This window comes from Ambystoma mexicanum, chromosome 11 (assembly GCF_040938575.1).
Source record: "Ambystoma mexicanum isolate Mex_15411 chromosome 11, UKY_AmexF1_1, whole genome shotgun sequence".
Lineage (NCBI taxonomy): Eukaryota > Metazoa > Chordata > Amphibia > Caudata > Ambystomatidae > Ambystoma > Ambystoma mexicanum.
Window position 1 is genome coordinate 1,356,917,960 of NC_090934.1, and position 23,153 is coordinate 1,356,941,112.

The following is a 23,153-nucleotide window of genomic DNA, read 5'->3' on the forward strand; positions in this document are numbered from 1 at the left end:
TTCTTTGCTTTTTAGGATTTAGGCATTCAAGAGTGGGCAGCTGATTTAATTTGAAACACATGTAAATATATCGAGTCTTTGTGCAAGGAAACGCATACTTTTATTTTGATAGCTGGTCTCTTCTAACAAAACTCGCATATTCATTATAGAGCTTTTGACTTCAATGATTCAGTAGTCCCCTTCCAATCTTTTTTTCAAACAGTTTGGATTTAGTTGTATGCAGGTTTGTTATCCACTCCGAGTTTAGAATCAATTTCACAAAGTAGTGCATGTGTTCGGTCTCTAAATTGTTTATGGTGTTGCCGCTGTTAACCCTCACCGCCGCAAGTCTTGGTATACAGATTTAGAAGTGCGGGGGCGGGGGGGCTTGTTCATCTTTGCAAAAATACATGGTTGTCTCCAGTTGGCCTTGATCGAAATTGGCCCAAATGCATGGCTAATTGAGACATTGGGTATTGCAAATGAGTCTCAAGGCTATTTTCATAATGATACCTTGAAGTGAATTCAGATAGGTACTTTGGTGTATGGTTCGAATTTTTTTTAAATTATTTATTTTTTTTTCTTTTCCCCAAGCGAAAATCCCCAAAGCGGTAGTAAAGAAAATGTACACATCTTGCCATATATTCTCTTGAGTTGCGCTAATAAGTGTTGTGTTCTGGCCCCAAGTCTATCCCTTAATTCAGCGATTGGAGCAGAGTTTGAGTTAGTAAATACCAAATAGACCGAAGAGGATACTCTTTCCAAACAGTAATCCCCCGCCTGCCATGTAATTGTTTTCAGGTTTCTCTTAGTCGAGTATTGTATCATTTTTAACTTTGCACTACACCATGGATAACAACCTTGTAGTGAATGGTGCAAAGATAAATTCAGTTTACAGATCTACTTGTGTCTGATCAAAGAAAAGCAGGTCATCCGCAAAAGCCTTCCAGTTAAGTCTGGATTCTCCCAGCCTAACTGGCTATGTAGTACTTGTTTGCCACAAATTATCAATGTTCACAAGATAAAGGTTAAAAAGAGTTTGGGCCAGGACACAACCCTGCTTAAGACCGATGAACGTGTCAGTTGGTTTTGCCAAAGAGCCCTCTTTGATTAACCTAATGTCGTAAAACAGAAATAACCTGAATGAAAGGAGCAGCTATATTCTGTGACAAAAGAGAATTTTCCCAGAGTTTTTTTTCTTCTTGACTCTATCGAAAGCGCTACACATGTCGAGAGGTGCAATGTATGTATTGCCAATAACTGCTTTTTCCACCTCTGCCAAAATATGAGCTAAAATAGTCCTGTTCAGTGTGGTGCTCATAGAGCGCCTAAACCCTATTTTGGAACGAAAAAGAATTCCCAGACGACTCCAGTTGTTCAAATCCTTATGGATCAAGATTGGTTGGGTCCCCCTTTTTAAAAATCTGAATAATTATTGATGTATTGCCTTACCCCAGCTCTGAAGGAAAGGTGCCTAAAATTCGTATTTCGCTAGAAACTTCCAGTAAGTGAAACTGAAGGTTTGACAAATGTAGCTATGCTCTGACCAAATGATGATCAGAAATATAACCAGGCCCATTGCCACAGCCTACCCTTTATCTATTAAAATATAATCAATTTGCAACTTCTGTACGTACGCCTGCTTCCAAATGCCAAGTAAAAGTACATGCCTGCTTCCAAATACCAAGTAAAAGTACTTTGGGTTAACCTTCCTAAAACCACCCATCAAATTAAAATGGGATATCACGATTATTAAGTGATATTATTTCATATCGAATTGGACTTCATTAGATCTATCACACTTTTGTAGGGGTACCTTAAATCCCTAGCACTTACTATCCCACTGCATCGCTACTTTTTGCTCCAATTTTCAATGTTATGCAGATGACCTCTGCTCTCTTTCGAGCTTCCATCAGCCACCGCTGCTTCTCTCATATTGGACTGTCTGGCCGCAATTCAGCAGCATGGTAGGCCGCCAATGATCTCTGCCTTAATACCAATAAGACCGAGATCCTCCTCATTGGGACAGCCGCTCCCTCCTTTCCTCTCTCTTGCTCTGGCCACCCATCCTGGGCCCTCTTCCTGCTCCTTCCTGTGAGGCTAAGTACATTGGTGTCATCTTCAACTCCACCCTCTCACATCTCCGACGTCTCTATGAAGTCAAACTATCTGCTGCACCTCCTTGGAGGTATTCTTCCTTTTCTCACATTCCCCCAGAAGCTTGCTGTCTCCAGAGCTCTGGTTCTCTCTAGGCTGGACTATTACAACAGCCTCTTTCTAAACTTTCCTGCCGCTACTCTTCGACCTTTACAACTTATCCAGAACAGGACTGCAAGACTTGTCCTTGGCCACAAGCCCAGGGTGTGTATCTCTTCAGCTCTGAAATCTCTTCTATGGCTCCCTGTGGCTGCAAGGATCACGTTCAAAACCCTCTACATCGTCCACAAGGCTTTCTGGGGCCTGGGACTGCTTTAACTTTTAACTTTCTCTTCCGAAACATCTTCCTTCTCGAGCACTTTGCTTATCCACCTCCAACTCCCTGAGGGTCAGACGCTTCTCCAAGCAGACAATTGAGGGTAGATACATCTCCTCGGCTGGGGCCTCCCTCTGGAACAGCCTCCCTGCCTCTCTCAAACTTGAGCAGAACCACCTCTGGCTCCGGAAGCAACTCAACCTTCCTTTTCGCTTCCGCTTGCTCTCTTCCACTCTCCTGCTGATGCACCTGACTGCTCTGTGCACTGGTAACTTGGTCACCCTTTGAACTTGAGCCCAGGCTCCTGCATTTCCAGTTGTCCTTGCACTACCTCTGGACTCCCCAGCACATACCGGTCTGGATCTGCAACCCTACAGTCCCTTCTCTCTGCACTTATGAGGCACATGCTGGCTGCACTTGTGAGTTAACTGCACTTCCTACTTCCACCCATCCCCACCTCCCCCGGCACTTCTCCACTTCCGTCTTTCCCGCACTTGCACGATCTGAAGGACACAAGGCCTGGTAAAATTTTGTCCTCCTTTTGTCCCCCCCCCCCTTGTCTTGTCTCGCCTAAAAGCACTTCTGTATAGGTGCGTTATAAATGCCATATTTATTATATCATATATCATTATATTCTGTCCTGATTAATGATTTTCCTAGTTTCCAGTTGGTTGTGAATGTTGGTCTGGGCTTTACAAGTGCCTGTTGGGTTGTGTGTAAGGTTCAACTTTCTTCCACGGGACCAATTCTGGTGAATGACGCCTTGCAGACAACCTGGTACCATGCTTTTATGACAAGTCTATGGGTCATTGCTCTGCCGATGTGCTTTCCTTCGCTCTTACTCCCACCACAAGGTGAAACATTTTAGCTTCACTCTAGAGAAAATGCCAATACAGCAAGGATGTGCTTGGCTGTTTGTTTTTAAACCGATCCCTGGTTCAAGCACATAATGAGGATACATCCATATAGTGAAAAGAATGACCATCCAGTTTCTAGTGGGAACGGAGGATCAGTGGCTCTGGTGCAGCACCCTCCTGCCCCGTTTTGCAGCATTATTGCTTTTAGGAGCATAGGCCTCCCCAATGGATTCCTGCCTCTATTTCAAGGCTGCATCAATTGTAGGACAGTGGCCCTCTGATGGCAACCTAACCTTGTTTGTGGTCGCAGCATTGGGACAGCCACAACAGATGTATCCCTTCATTAAGGCAGACTAGGGTTCATAGCAAGCTAAAAACTGTTGTGACCATGTTTTAGGCAGCATTGGTTATTGAGCGTTCATGGACCCGCTGTGGAGGCCTCCTACCACTCATTTCTGGGCAGGATTTATGCTGGGGCATGTGCTAGGCCAGAATTCCTTCTGCCCCCATTTTTGTAGAATAATGTGTGGAAAGGAACCTTCTTGGAGCCTCATGCCTCCATTTTCCACAGATTTCTTTATTTTTTATTTTTTTATTAAACACTTGTTTATTGGCAGAAAGTTAGGACAGGTACAGCACATTTTAAATAGAGATTAACAACAATCTCAATATTGCATTTAGGAATTACATCATGCACTATTGCTAGCAGCTCAGAGTGGGGGAAGGGGAGGAGTGGTATCACAAGGGATCATAAAGTGCTCAGTACGTATGTTGGGTCGGGCGAACCTGGCGGTGGTGTAGAGCTCCACTCAACCACGTCTGTTTAGATAACTGCAGAATTCGGTCCACATGTTTTTGGGACGAGATGGCATGGGTAGTGATCCGATATACTCTTCTTCACACGTTTGTACCCAAGTAAGGGCTTTCGGCCACATCTGCAGGGTGGGGGGGGGGGAAGCGCCGCTTCCAGCATTGCAGTATACATCTTTTAGCCCCAATAGTACTTGTATTTAAAAATCTTGACATTTTTTTCACACTTTCTCCAGTCCAAATTCCAAACAAGGCCAATGGGTCAACGTCTACCGGGGAGCCAATTATCTGTGAGTGCTTCCATCACTTCCTTCCAGAACCCACCCAGCGCAGCAAAGGACCAAAACATATGTATATGATCTGCTTCTTCAGACTTGCACTTCGGGCATGTGTGGGTCGGGGTGTGTGTGAATTTCGCAACTCTGAGCGGTGTATAATAAAGTCTTTTAATGAGTTTATATTGTATGCAGCGGAATCTAGCGCTAAGGGAGACTTTGCGCGTGTGCACACACATTTTGTTTCACATCCCTTGAGTGATTTCCATTTCTAGCTCCCTGGCCCAAGCTTCCCGTGATTTGGGGGATGCATCCTCTAATTTCCCCAGCTGCATTTTGTACAGGGGGGGGTATTATGCCCTTGCCTCCTGCGGAATTTAATAAGTATTGGAGTTCTGGTGAGTCTGGGGGCTCGTCTGGGTATGGGGGCCACATTTCGCGGACTGCCGTTCTTAGCCTGAAGTATTGTTGTAGCTCAAGCGGTGAGTTGGAGTGTTCGGGCTGCCATGTTTGAGGACTAATACATTTACTGTCCGGGTATAGATCAGTTAGTGCTCGATAGCCCAGGTGTTCCCAGTGCCGCAGGAAATGCTGGTCGTGTGTGGGGAGAGACCAGGGAATTGCCATATGGGAAGCCATTTATAGTATGGGCGATGCTCTTGTTTCGAATCTAGTATACTATTCCATGCTCTGATCGTGGCGGCCACGGGTTCTCAAGGGGAATCTGACTGGAACGTGCAGTGTAGTAGTAGGGTCATGATGTTGTTCCCGTCGCCTGCCAGTTTTTCTAATTTGACATGAGGGGGCGGGTTCAAGTGTGCGTACCAGTGTGTGGCATGTTGGGCCTGTGCCGCGATCCAATACCGTGTTGGGTCTGGGGCTGAGAAACCTTCTTTCGCGTAGGGTGCGGTCATATGTTGCCACTTCTTACAGACGGCTCTAGAATGCCAGAGAAATTGGGCGCACGCCGAGTGGAACCTCTTGAAATATTGCTTCACAGGCCATACTGGCACGGTGGCAAAAATATAGAGGAGCTTGGGGACTGCGATCATTTTTATTAGGGACAGCCTGCCCGCAAGGGACAGTGGGAGATTGTGCCATTTGAGCATTTTGGTTTCAATGAGCGGTGCCGTTGTCTCATAGTTATCTGCTAGTAAGGAGGCTTTGGTTAGTGACACTTGCACCCCGAGGTATCTGATGCCACCTGGGGACCAGTGTAGGGGGAATTTGCATGATGGTTGCTGGGTTGCCGCAGTGAGGGAATATTTCTGATTTAGAATAGTTGATGGTGAAGCCAGAGTAAGTGCCTATTTTAGTTGTCTCGGATGATCGAGTCTAGATATGTGGAGGGGTTTCTGACATATAGGAGTACATCGTCGGCATACAGTGAGATGATTTCCGGTGTGTCCTGTAGGCGAATACCTTTATGGATGTGCCGGTCTCTGACATGGTCCGCCATGGGCTCAATGGCGATCGCAAAAAGGATGGGGGAGAACGGGCATCCCTGACGGGTACCCCTATGTAGCGCGAAGGGAGAGGAGACGATGGAGTTGACCAGCACCCTGGCCATTGGTCCTGTATACAGGAGTTTTATATAGGAGATCATATTTGGTCCAATTCCCATTTTTCCCAGCACGGCCCACAAGTATTGCCATGAGACCATGTCGAATGCCTTCTGGGCGTCCAGTGTGACCGCCACTGCGTCTGCCTTCGGGTCAATTCTGGACATCACATTGAATTGACGGCGGGTATTGAGTGCCGTAGACTTTGGTCTGCGTGCACTAGATGGGGCATGACTAGAAGGAACCTATTCGCTATTATTTTAGCAAAAATGTTCATGTCCATGTTGATGAGCGATAAGGGCTTATAGGAACCACATTCTTCTGGGGGTTTACCCTGTTTGGAGAGGACGGTAAGCAGGGCTTCTCTTCTGGCTAAGCATAGTGATTCGGCGCAGACCCCATGTAGTATGGGAGCCAAAATGGCAACATGGGGGACAAGTTAACCCACTGGGGGGCAGTTGTAGGTTGGGCACGGCCGGTCAGGGCCACGGCTGGGCCACGGGAGCCCCGATCCTAGTCGTCGTCCATCGGATCTTCAGGAGGATCCACCAGTGGGATTTGTGCCTCGATGAATTTGACTGCCTCGTCCGGGGCCGTGAAAAAGTACAGCTTGTTTCGATGGGTGAATTTTAAACAGGCAGGGAAGAGCATTGCGTGTTCGGGTGTTTTTTTTTTTTTTTCACACCTCCAAATTGGTGTCGCTCCATCTGCACCCCTACTGAGAAGTCAGGGGAAAATCCTAATGATTTGTGAGTCCAGCCTTAGCTCCCCTTTCTCTCTGGCTAGACAGAGTATGTGGTCTCTGTCCTTGTAGCTTAGCAGTTTTGCAATCATTGGTCTGGGGAAGTCTCCTGGTCTAGGCCGGGGTGCCAGTGAGCGATGTGCTCTTTCAACAGTGAAGAACGGTGACAACTTGGGGTTATCGAGGAGGTCTTGGAGAAGTTGTTCGACCGTGAGTTCCATCCGCCCTTTTAGCGCAGATTCAGGCAGCCCCACTATGCGAATGTTATTTCTTCGCAACCTCGATTTGAGGTCATCACACTTCGCTTTGACCTGCTTCGTGTCGCGGACGAGCTCCGTGACAGTGTTTTGTAGGGTGTGGACATTGTCCTCATTGGTTCCTATTCTTTGCTCTGTCTCGGTGATCCTGGCCCCATGTTGGTCGAGTTTAGCTCTTAGGGAGGCAACGTTCGCGTTGATATCATCCAATTTTTCGTGGAAAGCTGCAAAGTTCTTGGCCAGGGACTCCATCATCGCAGACAAGTCAGGCTGTGGGGGGTCTGGGTGGATATCCCCGTCGTCTTGTGCTGTGGAGGAGGACGTTTGGTCCGCCCTGGGCGTTACCGTGGTAAGTTTATCCATGGCGCCTGCTTTGCGAGCTCCTCGCGATCTGTTGGGCATTGCTGTGGCGGGGAGCAGCGCCTAATTTGACAGATTTGGTGAGGACCGTGGGTCTGGAGTCCCGGAGTGGGGGTGGCAGTTGGCACGTGGTTGCGACGTGCAGGAAGTGGGTCCAATAATGCAGGTGTTTGCCCCGACTGGTTGGGAGTGGGCAGCCTGTATGCTGGTGGGTTTAACAAGTGCTTCACAGTAGTCGCAGGAACAGTAGATGGTGAGAACTGCCATTGATGGCTGCTAAGAAATAAAAATTAATCTTATTAAAAAAAATTATTAAATCCTTTTTTCAAAAAACAAGGAATGTTTTCAGTATTGAGAGTGGCATAAAATAAATGTGATATCCGCTGTTAGGATACCCCATAGCTAAACATTTCTTTTAAATTACACTCAATTTTTTTCTATAAAAGCATAGTGGATACCATTGGTATAACGATTTTCATATGTCCCAATCCATAGTATGCTTTAAGGGACTATCCCTACCTCTCTTTATGTATGGGGAGCTGGGGGGAGTCGGGAGGGCTTCTGTGTAGCCAGTATCCCTTTACAGTGTTTGGGGTCGCTGGGCGCTGTGCAGTTGATGGGATAAATCGGAGGGGCCCCCTAAAATGAGGAGATGATCTTGTTCCGATCCGTGAATGCTGGTATAGAGGTGTGATTGCATCCTTTACGGCACCCTGCACAGTCGCAGCTCCTCCAGATTAAGATTAGCAGCACATGGACGTGTGGAGCCCTCGGATGCGGAGGCAGTCGTGTGAGGCGTCAGTTGCCCACTATTGTGGGCCGGCGCATAGTTTAATTCTTCAGCTGCCCCTACTGCTAGTTATTATTTTATATATTCCTAGGAGCAGTCAGTCAGTATGTGGGGGGGGGGGGCTGGGGAGCTGGTTTGTGCGTGCAAGGCTAGTGGCGCCAGGCCTCACAGGCAGGGGACCAGGCCGCGGCGAGTGTTCCTTCAGTTAATCCGGATCTCCGGCTAGTGGTCACCGGCTGTGCCCCGACAAAGCAGTGAGTGATGTTGGGGAAGGAGGGCGAGCCGCGGCCACACCACCGATGCAACGCGGCTCATGGGGCCCAGGTGAGGCCGCAATGCAGACTGCAGCGACACGGCCCTCCCCCTAGGGGGCACCTACCGTTGCCGCCCGCCGTCAGCAAGGGCCTGCAGCGGCAAAGTTGAAGGCGCCCCGGCTGGGGGCGCGGATCAGCGGTCACGTCCCTTCTCCCCCCACGGCAGCACTGGAGCCGGCAGCAGGTCGGGGGTGGAGGGGCTCCTCCACGGGATGCGACGCCGCTTCTCAAGCATGTACTCTGGGAGCCGCCCAGGTTCTACCGCGTCTCCAGGAGGCGGGCCTAGCAGGCCTGTATGGCTGGCTGACGTTCTCTGCTGTATCTTCGGTGCCGCTGAGCCGCCGACAGCGGTTTTTCCGCAGTGTGCCCCGTTTACAGGGGGCACTCGGGTGTCGTTCTTGGGGGTACAGGAAGAAGGATTCCGCCGTTGATCGCAGATTATAGTCTGTGGGTCATAGAGCTTTAGAGCTAAGCGGCCATCTTTCTGGCTGCTCAACAGCGCCCCCTTTTCCACACATTTCTTGACAGAATTTGTGCTCTGGCGGGGTTCTGCTCTAGATGGCAAGTGTCTGTTCGGAGGGCTTTTCCAGGGAAGGCTTTGTGGTGTTGCAGGGGCCATACAGATTTTTTTTTTCTTTTCTCATTCATTCTTTGGGAGTAGAGGCCTAATCTGGAATCCTCCTGTGCTGGTTTAAGAACTGAAGTAGGGTGCAGGGGTTTGCTCTATAGACTTTCTAGCTCTCATTTAGGGCATAAATAGTGTGGGAGCGGGGTCTAGGTCTGCAGACTGCTTATGCCTGTTTATAAACCGGTTGGTAGCGGAGTCCTGCTCCAGAGGCATCTTAAAACAACTTAAACAGGCTGAGGACCTCAACCTGCAGAAGTCCTCTTTGACTGCTCAGCCTATAGGCGGATTTTGCTTATAAACACTGACGATGCAATCCTCGCTAAGATTCTGCCGACTAGATTGGCACCTTGTATGTCGAGGTGTGTGGTGGGTGATCAGTTAGGGCTTATTCCAAGTAGGTCTACGACCTAAACTGAATTTGTAGCCTGGGCCAACCCTGGACCTAAAGGTACTAGAAGTGGCTCCTCTTTTAGATGTGGAGAAGTCCTTCGATTCCATACAATGGACCTTTATGTTCGCTGGGATCCACGTTTCTCTCCCATGTCGAGTTGGGCTCTTGCTGTTCAAACCAATCGAAGTGATTTTTGGGATTGCCTAGTTTTGTGGTGTTTCAGCTTTCAGCAATGCTTGTTTCTTTTTAATAAACCCTATTTCCCGCATGTATGCCGTTTTTTTTGTGAGATGAATTCGCCCCAGATCACCGCTTTCCCCGTGTCCCAGATTACTCCCCAATTTGTTTCCCCATAATTTTTTTTCATGGAAGCAGTTATGTATTACCTTCTCCATGTGTGCCCTAAGAGCCAGCTCCCTTAATATACTTTAATTCTTATGGCTCTCATGGACATTTTGACCCATGTCCATATTTACTAAGACTGCGGCGTGATCCGACAGGTATTGGACATTTCTACCTTACAAATCCGGGGGATCAGAGTGGATGAGACCAGCACCATGTCAATTCTCGAGTACCCTTTGTGTACAGCTGAGTAGTGGGTGAACTCCTTCTGTTGCTCGTGGAAGAATCTCCACGTTTCAATCTGCGCCAGGTCCCTGGAAAAGTGTACCCAACGCCTGTCTGTTTCTCGCGCTTGCCGCTGTGGGTAGAAGTGTTTTGTCCAGGATGGGATCCATGACACAATTGAGTGTGTGCCAATCACTATGTGGCCTTCACACCATCCCCCCCAAGGTTTTTAGTATTTCCCTCAGGAATAGATCTTGTCTCTCGTTCGAGGTGTATATTGTGATTTAGTGTGTATATTTGGTCCTGTATCATCCCTTTCAGGATAAAGTATCGCCCCTCTCGATCCCTCTGTATTGCCCGTTTTCTAAATACCACTTTGGCCCCTATTAGTATAGCTACCCCCTTGTTTTTTCCCCCGCCAGAGGCATGGTATTGCTGTGGGTACGCTCTATGGATCAATCTTCTTTCATCCTCTGGAAGGTGTCTCCTGTAAGAAGACAATTGAGGCCTGCAAGTCGATCGGTCTCGTCATGATCGACCAGCGCTTAACTGGCAAATTCAGGCCCTGTACATTGAATGAGACGAAGTTCACTTCAGCCATATCGTCGGTGTTTGGGCTCCCCTTGCTTTCGGGCATGCTTTCTCCAACCACTTAACCTTCTCATCTCCACCTCCCATGGTCCATACCATAAACCATACCTAATTAACCCTACAACCACCATAATTTTCTTTCCAAACCACCCCTCCCCACCCCCTCCATAGTACCCCTCAGAACAAGGTCCCTCTGAACCTTCCCTGGGCACATGCACTCCCATTTGCAGTCCGCCAGGACATGTGTATGTCCTGAGTTAGGTTCCAGGATGGGTCGTCCCTTCCCTCCGTCTGGGACTGCTTCACTTCCTCAGCAGTTTACCTGTATTTATTCTTTCCCTCCTCCCTTGGAATAGTATTTGGAGAACTTTTACTCTCCAATGTCCCTGTTTCCTCTTGGTGTCATTGTTTCTAACCGCAACACCCCACACCGGCCTCCGTGGTGCCCCACATTTGGTTTACCCGGTTTCCAAATTCCCCTTTGTTTTACCGTGCAGCCCTCCACCCCTTTTCCCCTTTGCCATCCCTCTACTCACACCCCCCGTAAATAACACTGACTTGGGTTGCTTCTTGCTGCGGTATCCTTGATCGTTAGCCAAACAAGTATTATTTGTTCTTGCGCAAGTTTGTATTTCAGTGCCTATCGGGTCTGAAGTCTTGGTCTCTCTCATTGGGTCTTTTTCGCTTACTATCATACGAAACCGATGTCGATCTTTTCATCATGGCTGCTTTACTCGTGTTATAGTTCCTACATTTACCAAGCTTCTATATGTCTCACCTTCCTTGCGTGTCTGCATATATACATCTACTGCATCTCTTCTCGCTTATCTTCTCAGCGTATATAATTTCTTTGTATTCACATATTTAGTTACTTTGTTACTTCAGTCACATCTTCATTCTTTAAGTTTCTTATATTGTTTCAGTGCATCCTTGTTTCTTCTCTTCATGACGGCACGTTACACTTGTCAGACTTTACTTATAGTTCTTCAATGTCCAGTGGTGTCCGCAGACTTCCTTCTACCACATCAGTTTAAGTATACATTTGGTACGGTTGTCTGAGCACATAACGTCTTTCATATCTTCGATGCAGTATTGGGATGATTTCAGGGGTCATGCAAAGTGATTTCTTGCTATTATTCCAATATGACGGAGCTCAGGGGGTGGGTTCAATAAGTGATGTGTACATCTGCTTCTCTACATTGGTATAGGAGATTGGAGCAGTATGGGTTCTATGAGGGCGAATGGGAGATGAAAGTTGGGATGAGCGATTATCCAAGAGACAAATTCATTTTCCTTAGGCGGAAATGCACATTTCTGTTCTTACCAGCACATTGGGTTGGGTCAAATGATTTGCCCAGGATCACAGTTTGGTTAAGTAATGACGCTAGAATTTGCTTACAATTTAAGCAACTTACCACATACCTTCCAAGCTCTAATCGGTACGCATTTGTTTTGCATTTCAAGAACCACAATATGGTTGTTTATTTGCATACACAAATCACTTGAAGCAACCACCTTTGTGTGAGTATTTGCACCACCCTGAATAGAAGACTACAAGCGACTGCCCCCCACCAATAATACAACCTGCTTGCAGAAGGCCTTTTAAATATTTTTCCATTGTCGTGATTAAAGCCTGCCCGTGGCACTAAACGCAATTTTTTTTCTTTTTTTTTTGTATAAAACGATGGACTATGCTTTGCTTACCTCTCGGGTAACTATTCCTTTGTTATCAAAGTCAGTGTGAAGGTCCACTCTTGCCTGTTACCTTCCTCTGCAAACACATTCTATTTTCTACAAAACGGGCAAAGAGCAACTCATTACCCACAGCAATGTGCATTCTAAGTGTCTAGAAATAACATTTCTCCCGAACGAGTAGGAGAAATATTGACAGCCACTTGGTAAAAACAAGCCCCACAATCGGGGAGGTGTCAGTGCCTTACAAACGAAAGAAGCCTTGCTGAGGGGTGGAGGGCTGGAGGGGGGGGGGAATTAGAGTGAGGAAGCAACTGCCCCCATGTTGCCAGTTGGCCATCTTGTATCCGTGCACAGCTTGTCTCAATTTTCGTTCTGGGCTTAAAATATGTGCTTTGCAGTGCTTGTATTAAAGCTGTATTTTTTTTCTTTTTCACTGGATATACAGCCTTCTAACACTGGTTCCTTCATATTGGCCAATTGCTGACGAAGAGTTTTTTTATAGCTCTTCAGTGGCCAGTTACTGTTTAAGCTTCCAGCTGGCTAGCCTCCTCATGATAATTGGTGGCTACTACCCTTTCTCATCATTAATGTATACACCCCACGGGTGCCTCTCTCTCAACAGGGTGAGCGGTTTGAGGGGTGGGCGGCATATGTCTTCAGTCCGGCCTGGCTGCACTAATACTGCCAGGCTTGCATAAGACCTTTTCTTTCAGCCTTGTGATTAAAGCGCTTGTGGCACCTTTACTCACAAGAGTTACATTTTTCGAAGGCCTTGTGCAGCAGCTGTGTTATTAGTGCAAGGCCTGGATGCTTACAATGTGGCTGGAAATAATATTTCGCCTGCCTGTTCGGGCGCGAGAAATATTATTTCCATCCACTGTCTACACACCTATCCCTACAGTAATATCACACAAACTTACCGCTAAGGATTTGGGCGGTAGGATACTGCTTTTTACACAGCCCTACCACCTACATATTTCCGTGTCCAATCCTACCGATTTTCCGGGCCTGCCTGCCTTAGGCCCAACGGCGTGAGCAGAGCACCATCCCTCTGTTAAATGGCCCATTAATTTTGTGGATTGGTGCATGCCTGGCTACAGATGTGAAAGGCTCGGGTGCAGAATATTGAATACAGGAAGTGAGGAGCAAGAAGCTTGTGTCAAAGGCAGGAACTGCATCCGGGCCTTTCAGCCTTACAGTTGAAAGGGGCCATGAGCCTGTAAGTGACTTCAACCCGGCACTCCACCTAAGTCAATGCCTAGCGTGTGATGCACATCTGGAACCATTAATTATATATTTGTGTCTGTTCTTTTATTTCTGAATGATGTACCCTTATATCACGCCCCTCTTTTTGAATCCCGCCCGGTCTCACTGAACCAGGAAGCAGGCTGGTTTGCAAAGTTAAAAGATTTATTTTATGAATTTGAATATATATATATATATATATATATATATATATATATATATATATATCTCACTATTTAATATTTATACAAGGATCACCATTGGGGTGATGTCACAATCAACAATCTCTTTATCAGAAGGAGTATAGATTTGAAAAATAATGCAGCATAAAATAATTCTTTGTGTGGGTTCAGTCAAATGCAATGTCACTCTTTCCCCCTGCACACTACTCAATCCCCCAATATGCAATATAGATATGGAAGGAGAGAAAACAGGTTTCAGGAATACAAACTCAACAAATACAGTATTAATCCCTATTTCCCCCAGCAGACACAGAGAGGAACAGGAATGATTGCAAACGGATCAAATGATTTTGAATGTGGCTTGGAATGAATGGGGAAAAAAACACTTAAACATGGATTTAATTCACCAAATTGAATTCAAAACTAGTGGGAGCCGCTTTGTATAGTTTCAGATAAACACTAGCAATGATGATTGAATAACTAGCAGGTTGAAAACTGAATTCTGAGGTTGGATCCAAAGAACAGATGTTTTACACGTGATGAAATTGAGCCAAATGAAAAATTTGCGGCAAATTTTTCCGTGCGCGAGAAACGCGATTGCGGGTAAACTATAAGGAGTTGGAAAGCTGAGGCTTTTAGCTTCAATTTGACACTTACATTTCGTTTCTAGCATACACGGAAGTTATGAAGGTTTCAGTAGAGGTCGTTTTTCTCAGAAAGAGTCAGAATTTACAAATGAAAGATGTGCTTTTGAATTACAAACAGGATTTTCTTTACACTAAGGAGTCTATGAAGCCACAAGCTACACGACAGCACAGCCACCAATCCAGCGAAATCTCCGGATGGCTTCTATCTGCCGAGACGCATGTCTTTCTTCAGCAAATATATTAGTGCAAAGATATTATCACTACCATTATCAAAGGACTATATGGATGAGGGAAAGATTCAGGAGAACAAGAGATTTTCTACAATGCAGTTCTGGATATGATAGAAAAGTTTGGATAGGATTACTTATCGATAAGATACTGGCTAGGGACAATTCTATGCTATAGATACTCACAACTACTGTTTGGAATGGGGTCTGTCAAGGATATGGTCAAAGATTTCTGGACTGGAATTCTGCCAGCCCACCAGACAGGATTCAGGGCGCTCAGGTTCTGCACTCAGCACGGCACTCTGGACTGGATCCGACGGGTTGGTTCTGGCTTGCAGCTATCTGGTTACAGCTCTGCTCTACTGGTTTGGATCTCTGGATTCTAGCAAGAGTTCTTGGAAAGAAAGCAGAAACAGCACAGCCAGGCTGTTCTTTTTGTTGGGCCCCTTGGAAGCCTGTGTGTAAAATCAGGTTACAAGATTTTAAAAGGCCAGCTGAGAAGGGTTCAGCTTTGGAATTGGGCCTCTCTGCTTTCAAAGTTCTGGAGTCTTGGATATGGGTTTCTTCTGCAAAGTGCTTCGCCAGTAATCAGTTGATGGGTGAATCTGTGTGTGTCAGTAGGTCCTAAACCATCTGTATTTATGCATTTCCTTAAGGGGTTGGTAGATTGAATTATACTAGGCACACCCTCTAGGAATCCTATTGGTTAGGGTCTGCCCTCTCCTGATTTGAGAAGGAACTCTGGTGCCATGATGATGCTGTATTTTACAATCCAGTGAGTACCTCCCCTTTGTTTCTGTACAGTAAATCTATTTTTCACATAAAGCACATTTACAATATAACCAACTTTCTAACAATACATATTTACATCACAGATTTAGTAGAGCAAGTATCCGTCCGAGTCCCATCTCAGTGAGAGCTTTAGTTCAGATTTGACAGTTTTTTGCGCTTTTGGTTGGGTACCCAATGTCAGATTTGTCCACATTTTTCTACATATCTGCACATGACATCTGGGCATAATCCTGTGAAGTTTCATATTTCTAGCATCACAATTGCTACAAGATCACAAACAATTTCTGTAGTCCTGTCTCCGAACATAGCACAGTGTTCAGAGTAGTTTCAAAATGTGAGCAGAATTTTCATGTTAACCTATATTTGACCGATTTTTACAAATTTTGCAGTCTTTTTCAAAAATATACTTTCTTGTAGTTTACAGATCCACATCTGTCTGGTCCTGCCCCCAAGGTTTTGCTGGGCCAAGAGCAATCTAGGCCTCTTCCTGCTGGCAGTAGTTTCTGTTAACACTTGAATTTGCATTCCCTTTCAATCCAGGAAGTCTATTGTCTCTACCCAGAGAAGCGGAGCAATGTGTCCTCCCCCCTCATTAACATCTGCCTGAGAGTTCCTGGGCAGAGAGCAAAAGGAAGGCACCTTTGTTTGGGGCACGCTGTGGAATTTGCCTTTGAAGTTTGGTGGCTGGCATCAGTTCACTTTAAAACATAGAGATTGAATAGCAGCAACCTATATACATTTTTATGGCAAGTCTCCTCTTTTCAACCATTTGGTTTTAATGTACAAGTTTAAACTCCCAGTGTAAGTAAATGACGGCTTTGACACAGGCGGCCAGCGGTACTGCGCCCATGTCTGACAGATTTTCCCAGGCAAGCACTTTTTTTAATGTGGATATTTTGGTGATAAAATCTGCTTCTCCTGACATTGTGCTTATGGGGATTCCTTAAATAAGGTGATGGTTAACACCCAACAAGGATTTTGGATCTTTTCTGATGTTTGGGAACCATTATTTTGCAATTTCAACAGCCAAGGAAAAACGTATTTTAGAGCACTTCTGGGTTTTCCTGGCAATGGAGCTCAGGCTTTCAGGTAGTTCCATTTCACTCTATTGGCAGCCCAATGACAGGTTTTGGCAGTGTGGGCTCCTGTCCTACCACTGACACAGGCAAAGTAGATCGGCAGCCTATTTTTCCGGTTTCCCTGCATACTTCTCAGAGGTTTTTAGCATGCATAGGGCTTTTTGGCGGTCATTCTGTTTCTAGTGAAAGCAGCACACAGTGATGTCGCAGGGCAGAGCCTAGTGGGTTAATGCATCCCACATGCCTCAGGGATGTCCCCAGCAACTGTCCCATGTTGCCAGTTAGCAGTTTTCTAACACAGCAATACATTTCTCGCTATATTACTTTTTTTCCTGGGATTGCCTTACAGACTGCATTTGCAGGAGCCCTTGCGGCAGTCACTTCCCTTGGGGTATACAGAGATATTACCACCTCGTTGCCTATTCACACCTGTTCCTCCACAGCAGGCACACTTGCTGACATAGAAGGATGTATAGCTTTCAGTGGGTATTTCTTGTTTTAGCTCCCTGGCCATTTAGGCTTAATCGGCGGCTGTTAAACACCCCCATGTGTTTCTTGGTCATGTCATTGGGTAAAATTGATATGACATTTTCTGTGATTGACATTTGCTACTTACTATTTTTGAAACTAACAGATTTTTGGTCACAGAATGCTGGCATGTCAGTTTGCTTGCAGAAGACCTTTTTACTTTTCTTTCTGTCTCGCGATTAAAGTGCTCGTGGCACGTTTAATCACGAGACAGAAGGAATATCTAAAAGGCCTTCTGCAGCATGCTGTTATTAGTGCAGGACTGGGTGCTTGCAAAGGTGCAGGAAATAATATTTCCACCTACTTTCTAAGGACCCTGCAGTAATAACATAACCTGCTTGCAGAAGGCCTTTTCAATCTTCTTTACTTCTCACGAATCACAAGCAGGAAAGAATATTTGAAAGATGTTCTGCCAGCATGCTGTAATACTGTGGGCCTGGGTACTAGCAAGTGGCTGGAATTAATAGATCTCCAATCTGAACAGGCATGAGAAATATTTCTTCTGAGCAGCGGCCACTTTTTAACACCCATCCCGCACATAAGGGGCTTGCAAAAGGCCTCTCCCCACCCCACCCTCTCCTAAACACCCCAGTATGACTACTGGTCTGTGAGTGGAGTTGGGGTGCACCTGCTGTTGTCTGTCGTTCTCTTTATCTCTGTCGTTCTTTCTCCATCTTTCTTTGTCTCGTTCATCTATTTCTCTTTCGCACTCTATCTCTTTCTCTCTTCCATGTGATTTCATGATGATGGGCCTCTACATTGATGCGATACATTTCACCCAGCCCAGGAGCTGCTGCCTGCACACTGTCGGTGAACTGAGCACAGAGCTTAAGGCACAGTTATTGGTGCCTTTAAGCTCTGCACTCAGTGACATAAATAATATCTCAGTTGCTGCAACATGATTACTGAATTAAAAAGTAAACCAGTGGTATTGTATTGCAAATTGCGATGTGATACTGTTTATTTTATGCTTTGTTATGGCAAGATCTGCTTCTGGGATTTGAGCGGTGTGAAGATTCCTGAGGTATGTATGTAAGAGTCGCCTAGGCTGTTGAAAGAGGAGTGCTGCGTGAGCTGCACTTCGGGATGAGAGGGCAGGTTTAGAGATGGGGGGGCGGGAGGGGGCCCTGGGGAGAGTTTAAAGGGAGAGCTTGTGGGGGAGTTTGGGGGCTAGATGGGAGGTGGAGAGATGGTGGGTTCATGAAGGGGGGGGCTTCTTTGAAGGCAGGGTAGGAGGGAGGGTAGGTTTCTTGTGCACCAAAGAGCACCTCTGGCCTTGGAGCTGTTACTAGGCATGTTCACAGGAATACATGCTCTTGGATTCAATCAAATGCAGTACGAAAATGTGCCTAGATTCAAAACAAATTGCAATATGGAAATGCACCTGGATTCAAAACAAAGTGTAAGAATTTCTAGCTTTGCACCTGAGTTTATTATGTGAGAAATGGCTATCTGCCAATATACTCTGATATGCTATAAGCAGTGTATTGGCAAAACAGTGTGGTAGAAAGACCGGCTTAGGAGCAAAGAGATAAACGTGTTATTAGGGGTGGGTGATAGTAAGTGGAAGTGGCAGGGTTTTACTGGAGTACAATAATGGCTGTGCTCGCTGCCCATACCACCTTACCTGGCGGTCCCTGTAGGGTGTCCAGTCGGGCTACTATGAACGAAAAGGGGCAAATGGGGAAATATGTGATGCCCAGAAGAGTAGCTGCCCTTTGCTGGGACCCTGCAGCCACAGAAGAAGTCTTTCCTGATCACATATGCACCACACAGACCAATTGCGGGAAGCGACGGAGATAGGTGGATGCAAGGACAAACTAAATGTGGAAAAACTAAACTAACGAGGGGGAAAAAATTAAGCACGCTCACACACTGGAAGGGGGAGACAATAAAGCACTATGCAGCAAAGACTGGTTGGAGGTGCTTACCAGAGGCAAGGTCTGCGCACAAATGGAGCCAAGAGCGCCTGAAATTAAAAGGACTTTAGTGCTAATGTATTTCTTGATCACGTGTGCAACACACAGAATGATTGGGGGCAGGGAGGGAGGTGGAGGCAAGGACAAACTAAACTTGGAAAATCAAAATGAACGAGGGAAAAATTAAGCGTTTGCACACAAAGGAAGGGGGGACAACAATAAAGCACTACGCAGCAAAGACTGCTCGGAGGCGCTGTACATGAATTTAAAGCATATTAAGGTTTCAGCACTGGTGGGCACCCTTCTGCAAATTTGTATTGCTGTTCAAATTCTCCCATTGCTGATATAGTCATATATTGGATTATCTATTCTGCTCCCTTTTTTAAAGCGCTGCATTTTACAGTTTTTAAAATATTTCTAGTAATTTATTTTTGTATATTTAAAGATTGGCTTCTGGGTCAAATGAGTCTTCTCGCAGTTCATCACCAGGCCGATCACCAGCGAGAATTGAATCATCTTTGTCTGCCGAAGAAAGACACATGAGGGACAAATACCGCAGCGATTTTACTTCAGCCCGGGTTCCGCAACTTCAGAACATGCCTGTGCAGCTAATCGCTATTGATGAATCTGTAAATCTTCAAGTGATCCAAAAACAAACATATGAGGTAGAGAAAATATTATTGATCATTGTAATAAAATGTGCTATTCTTTTTAATTGTGATTCTCTGTTTAAATAATTTGCACAAATATCTACTGCACTGTTATTCAAATGATTAACCAAATGCGCAAATGAAACCCACCGCGCAAATGAAATATCATCAGATTGTATATTTGTCTTGTGTAGTCCATATTTGTTCATAAAACGTGCAGGAATATTGCTAGTTGCGCTATGTTAACCTGTGCAGTGAACATTCTATGGGGCAATTGTTCTTGGGTATGGTATTCAAATAATCTGCCTCAAAATTGCAAACTTCCAGAAAAAGCACTTCAGTGGAAGGGGTGTAATGGTTATAATGCATATCCCAGGACTACTGATTGAACAGTTATGGTAACCAACGCAAATGAATCTCCCCCTCCTCCACCATGCACTCTGCTCCACCGTTCTTCCTTTTCTGCATAGGTACCTACTCTCTCTCTTGGGCTGCATGGTCTTCACGTGCTTATTTTGTTTTTCTTCTACCTTCCCTCATGCACATTGACTTCGCTCCATTCCTACTTTTGTTTATACTTCTCCTGGCACTTCTTGCCCACCACATTTCAACCAATACCTGACACTTCTTGCCCATCTCATTGCCACTCTCTGCCCCAACTTTCAGTGCTATGCAGATGACACTCAGGCTCCCTTCAGTCACCTCTTCTCCTTCTCTCATCTCCGACTGTCTGCTATCCAAGAATGATGTGCTGCCAATGATCTCTGCCTTAATGCCAGTAAGGCCGAGATTCGCCTCATCGGCACACCCACTCCCTCCTTTCTTGTGACTCTGGCCGGCCTCTATCGGCCCTCTTCCTGCTCCCACCTGTGAGGCTAAAAACCTCGAATCATCTTTGACCCCACACTCTCCCTCTCTCCTCACATCTGACTTCTCTAAGAAGTCACACTACCAGCTGCACCTCCTCCGAGGTATTCTTCCTTTCCTCTCCTTCCCCCTGAAGCGCACTGTCTCCAGAGCTCTGGTTCTCTCTAGACTGGACTAGTGCAACATCCTTTCTAAATCTGCCTGCCTCTACTCTGCAACTCATCCAGATCAGGACTGTGAGACGTGCCCTTGGCCTCAAGCCCAGGAATCGTATCTCTCTAGGACTGAAATCTCTGCACTGGCTCCCAGTGACTGCGAGGATTATGTTCAAAACCCTCTGCATTGTCCACAAGGCCTTCTAGGGCCTGGGTCCTCAATACCTTCAACTCTCTCTTCCTAGATATCTTCCTTCTCAAGCTCTTGGCTTATCCACACCAACTCCCTCAGGGTCAGTCACTTCTCCAAGCAACGAGTTGGTGGTAGATCTTTCTTCGGCTGGGGCCTCCCTCAGGCACAGCCTCCCTGCCTCGCTAAAAATTGAGAACCATCTCCGGTTCTGGAAGCACCTCAAGACCTTCCTCTTTGCTTCTGCTTTCTCTCATCCTCTTTCCCTGCTGATCTCCTGGCTGAAACAGTAACTGCGCTGGTCACCTGGCTACCCTCTGTTCTCAGACCCATGTCCCCTCCCTGCCAGTTGCACACCTGCTCTGCCCCCCTGGCAACCCTTGCACTCTAGGTCTGTTTCTGTATCCCCACAGTCCCCTTTCAGCACTTGACACCTGATGTCTGCACTTACGTTGCACTTGCCACCAGCTGGCACACTTCTTATTTATTGTTTTTATTTTACTGTTCAGCCTATGTACTGCGTTTCTCCCCTTCCCCCACCCTTCCCCTGCACTTGCGCAATCTCAATGTCACCTGGCTTCCATCTGTTTGCCTCCCTTGCCTCGTCGTGCCTTGAAACACTTGTGTATAAGCATGTTCTAAATGCCTAATCCTATCATTATCCTCCCTTGTAGCGCATCAGCCGCAAATATCTGCTAATGATTAAAACTCATGACTCCAGCCCTGTTCTTTCTTCATCTGCCACCCTCCTCCTGTCCTCCACGCTATACCATTCTACAATTGACCACTTCGTCTACCCATCCTTCAGAACAGCAACTAATCTTGTGCTCCTATTTACCCGTTTGCTCCTCAAATGCTCAAGGTCAGGGTCTCAATCACCCTCCCATGTGCCTGTGAGCTCCCTAACCTCTCGCCCTGCTATACTGTTCCCTGCCTTCTTCAAATCCGTAACTGGCCTACCCCTTTTGAAGAAACCCTCTGCTAATTCAAATATCTTGGTTGAACTTCCCTCCCTACCGGTTCTTTGAGGACAATGGCTTTGGGTAGTCAATTCAATCTTGCTTCCAAGGTAAACGCTCTACCTAGACTGCGCTCATGCATGTCTCCAACTTTCTCCCTGATGCTCACCACTCTCTTCTATACTTATCATTTTTGGACCGCTCTGCCACTTTTTAAACTGTTGCTCACTCCGCTTTCCTCCTCCCTTTTAGGACCTTTTTTGCTTTTTGCAAATCTGTCATCGGGATTGACTCCTACCTGCAATGTCGCTCCCTTTACTAAACCCCACACCCAACCCTTCTCTATGCCTGCGTCCCCTTAGGATCAGTGCTTGGACCTCTGCTTTTCGATTTGGGGTTGAATGACCGAGGTAAAAATGTTTGAAGGAGAAATGACTGAAGGTTATTTTTTCTAAATAACCTTTGGTCTTTTCTCCCCTGAACATTTGAAACTTGGCCTATTTCCCCCGGCCACACATACACCCACCCCCCCCTACTTACATTTAATTCCGATGCGCAGTGTCCCTGCAACGCCTGTTGCTGATCACAAAAGTGAAAGAAAACGGGCGCCGCAGGGTCCTTTTTTTAATCTTTATTTTTTTTTTTTTTTCCCTGTCACTGCATAACAGCTGCAGGGGATACCCCCGCTCACAGTATAGTGAGCGGGGGTTGCGGGGGACACCCCCGCATCCCCTTTTTTATTTTTTATTTTTTTATTTTTTGGATGGCTGCAGGGGACACCCCCACTCACAATCTAGTGAGCAAGGGTGTGGGGGACACCCTCGCAGCCCTCAGCACTGAATGTGTGATCTGGTCGAACCTTTCGGCCGTCCAGAATTTTCGAACGCCCGTAAATCGGCCAAATCATGCATTCAGACATTTTTTTGCAAGCAATTTGGCCTAAACGTGCTTTTCACCCTCTATACCTCTGCCCTGGGATGACTTCTCGTCTTTTGGCTTTCGCCATCACCTTTTTGCTGACTACAAGCCACTCTTTCTCCTTTATTTGCTTCATCCCAGCCATCTTGGAACACATTACCAACCGTCTCACTACAATCCGTCACTGGATAGCTCTCCACTGTTAAATGCTGAAATAGTAAAAATAAATGTTTAAAAAAATCTCTCTCCCACCTTCCAAAGCGATGTATTCCCTCTTCCATCTCCTTCCCGCCTCACCATCTTGCTCATTCGCCCAACCAAGGCTTGAAACCTTGCGATTCTTTTTGATAACCTCATGCTTCAATAATTCATCACTGCCACTACCTCTCCTGATAAAATGGTTTATTTATATTGCACCCATACACAAGTGTTTCAGGGCGCCACGAAGCAAGGGAGGGGTACAAGGGAGGAAAAAACAATGAACTAGGCTCACATTGAGAACGT

The 23,153-nt window shown here is 46.2% G+C and overlaps 1 protein-coding gene across 1 annotated transcript in view; it reads left to right on the top strand.

Moving 5' to 3' along the window:
- Positions 1 to 23,153, top strand: part of POLR2M (RNA polymerase II subunit M) — a 70,321-nt gene that overhangs the window by 29,446 nt on the left and 17,722 nt on the right. The window contains exon 3 of the mRNA XM_069624912.1: positions 19,356 to 19,575. Within this exon, the coding sequence (XP_069481013.1) occupies positions 19,356 to 19,575 (220 nt within the window). The remainder of the gene's footprint in view (positions 1 to 19,355; positions 19,576 to 23,153) is intronic.